A 2,855-nucleotide genomic window follows, 5' to 3' on the forward strand; every position below is an offset into this window, starting at 1 on the left:
TCGGGTGGTATGGCCCCCTCGGGACATGCCAGTAGTTCCTCAGCCCTTTTTGTACGTCCGCAATACATGTTCTGGCCAAGTACTGTCTTAGTTGGCCTTTAGGATGGACTCGGGGAGCTAAAATTAGTGACTAATTTGGAACTCATTTCTGTTCATTTGACATGCTATATTTTTCCATTCACGAAAATTTCAAGAGACAAAGATTTTATGAAATTACACAATTTTTTGGAATATTGTAATTAGTTGTGCTTTTTCGAGTGATTACAATCCAGGTACCAAGCATTTTATACCCCAAAAGTTATAAAACTTAAATAAAAGAGGGAACATTACGACGAAAGCAAAAACAATGTTAAAATCATAAAATTGAGTTTGCGAAGATAGAGTTTAAAACGTTGTGCTTAAGGTTGGCTCCCATCACGATTAAGTCTAGGATAAGATGTCAATGAGGATAAAGACAGAAGTCTCCAATCCCAGTGTCATAGCGATGCCTCCCACTAGTGGTGCCCAGAAGTGTTTTCCCTGGTAGTAGATGCACAGCGCAATGAGCATTAGCGTGGCACCCGCGGCGACTATGATGAATTCGCTGATACAAATCCAACTCTTGCCTTTGAAAATGGAAATGAAGGCGAACACCGTGCCGATAATGAAGAGGGCCAATGCAGTGGCTATTAGTGCTGCCATCTGCTTGTAAACCTCGCTCTTCTGACAACTCTGCGCGAAGAGGGAGCCACATACGCTGATGTCCAGAGCAATCGCCAGACTGGTGAAGACCAGGATGATCGGCATAATCACCACATACTTGATATTTGGGTTCATTATAACACTTCACTCGTTCTATACACACAAAAAAGTACATAAAATGTTACCAGCAATTCAAAAAAATGTAAAACCCATAAAGGTTTTCTTCAAGATACCTATGCTTTGTTTATAGAAGAAAAAACAACTACCCATAGGCGTCCTTCTTTCCATCTCGCTCTTACCATCCAATTGTGCATTTCAAATGCGATTGTCCAGTGCCAAGAGAAGCTGATAATCATCACGTGGGGAAAATGGAAGGAGTAAGGAGAATGAAGTACTAATTGCTAATTTGCTATTGCTAAAGAAGTTCTTAAACAAGTTCAAGTTAATTGGCCTCGCTCGTAATTTTGCTTAGCCCTCGGCAAATGAACAAATTCCAGCGAATTACTGTATCTGCAGTCCACCACACTCCCAGTTGGAGACTCTTCTTCCAAGGGTGAAGTAGCATGTGCGTCAGAAGCGTGGGACAATGGGGGAGTAAAATAAGCGAAAAGAAAGCCCATTTCTTATCATAAATAAGTAAGGAAACCAAGCTTTTCAAACGTCACGGTTTTATGACGTAACAGAGGAATGAGAGAGGTTAAAGCTTACTTTCTGCCATTCTTAACAATGCGTTTCACTTTCATTTGCTTAGTTTCCACGACTTTCTTAGTTGAGACAAGTGTCAACTATTTTTTTTTGCATTTATTCTGAATGGTTGGTACAATGGCTACAATACGGAACAAAAGGTGTTCCTGAAAGTGAGTGATTTATCACTAGAATTATGGTATTTACCAAAAACATTTATAGCTATTAACATTTCAATTCCTATATGAGTTTAAAAAAGTTTTTTGAAACTTTGAAGGTAGGCGCAACCCTGTTCTCCGAGCAGCCAGGTTCCATTTTACAAAATGAGGGCTCAAACTAACAGGCAAGTAGCAGGGAAGTACAACGAAGAGCTCCGTACGGATAAAAAGGCGCATCATGCATAAAAAGAACAACATACTACAAGTCCCTTCAAATTACGAGTTAATGTAATGATCTATACCAAAAACCGAATAAACTTTTCGGTCACGTGAGGCACTTCCCCATTCCACTCAACCAAAGAAAGATAAAAAGGAGAAATGTGGAGTCACTTACAGACTGTGTTCGTGCCAAATGGGCAAAGGTACCTTTTACCGAGTTTTATAACTATTAGGACACCAAGCAGTTTGACCTGATTGGGTGACGTGGCAAGGCAGAGGCACAGCAAGTCACGTTTAACGGGGAAACATGTCAGGTGTAACCGCACCTGCGAAAATTAAGATTCCATGAGAAAAATTTAGGCATGCTCTATGGAGGTAGAAGTGCAATTTCTCAAGAAAGTACGTATAGAAATGGTAGAGCTAGTTATATTTGCTCGTTTTTATACAATGTCTTAAAATTCAAAAGTTAGCACGCGATCCATCGGGTGGCTATTATAAGCAAATAAATGCTAGATGAGATAAAGTAAAATTAAGCCTTGATCCCTCATCATCTTGGCTATCCACCTAAGTTTGATAAAACGACATTCGATACCTCAAAGGTTGTTATTGTGTAACTTCTCTCCATTTTAGCCTTGCTATCATTGAAGGCTCCGCCTCCGTACCTCCGCTGGGTGGTGTGGTCACTGAGTTATCTTGGTAGCTCAACTCTTCTCAATGTATTCTATCTTCTTTTCGCTTCAGGGAAATCTCGGAGCTCTACGTAGGTGACAGCGGAAGGCGGACCCAATTCTAAGGGACAACTGAAGAGACAACCTTAACGTGGCAGGAAAAAAGGTAGAATCTCTGATTACCCCTAAAAGGAGGGTTGAAAAGTACGTCTACCTTCGGCAACTACCACTGCCCTGTGTTCTGCGGGAATGCTATTAACAAGTGAAGCGACGTTATTCAATACCCAGCTGAAAAATTCCTTACGAAGCTGTCTACCATACCTGTACAAAGACGTCAATAACTTGAACTCGCAGTTTATCCTCCACCTCTTAACTAGTTGAAGAGAAACGGGATGGGTATGGCTGGGCGACGCTGAAGTGGAAACAATGTGTTAAGGGGAAACGG

At 41.1% G+C, this 2,855-nt stretch overlaps 1 protein-coding gene across 1 annotated transcript; it reads right to left on the bottom strand. All coding sequences in view use genetic code 11, as the record gives it.

Moving 5' to 3' along the window:
* Positions 1-426: 426 nt before the first annotated feature.
* On the bottom strand, positions 427-816 carry EGR_01196 (hypothetical protein; the record flags this gene model as incomplete). Its single annotated transcript, XM_024490445.1, has 1 exon — positions 427-816. The coding sequence occupies one exon, from the start codon at positions 814-816 to the stop codon at positions 427-429; it is 390 nt and encodes a 129-aa protein (XP_024355264.1).
* Between the last annotated feature and the right edge of the window lie 2,039 nt (positions 817-2,855).

Source organism: Echinococcus granulosus, assembly GCF_000524195.1.
Source record: "Echinococcus granulosus chromosome Unknown EG_S00004, whole genome shotgun sequence".
In the NCBI taxonomy this organism is placed as follows: domain Eukaryota; kingdom Metazoa; phylum Platyhelminthes; class Cestoda; order Cyclophyllidea; family Taeniidae; genus Echinococcus; species Echinococcus granulosus.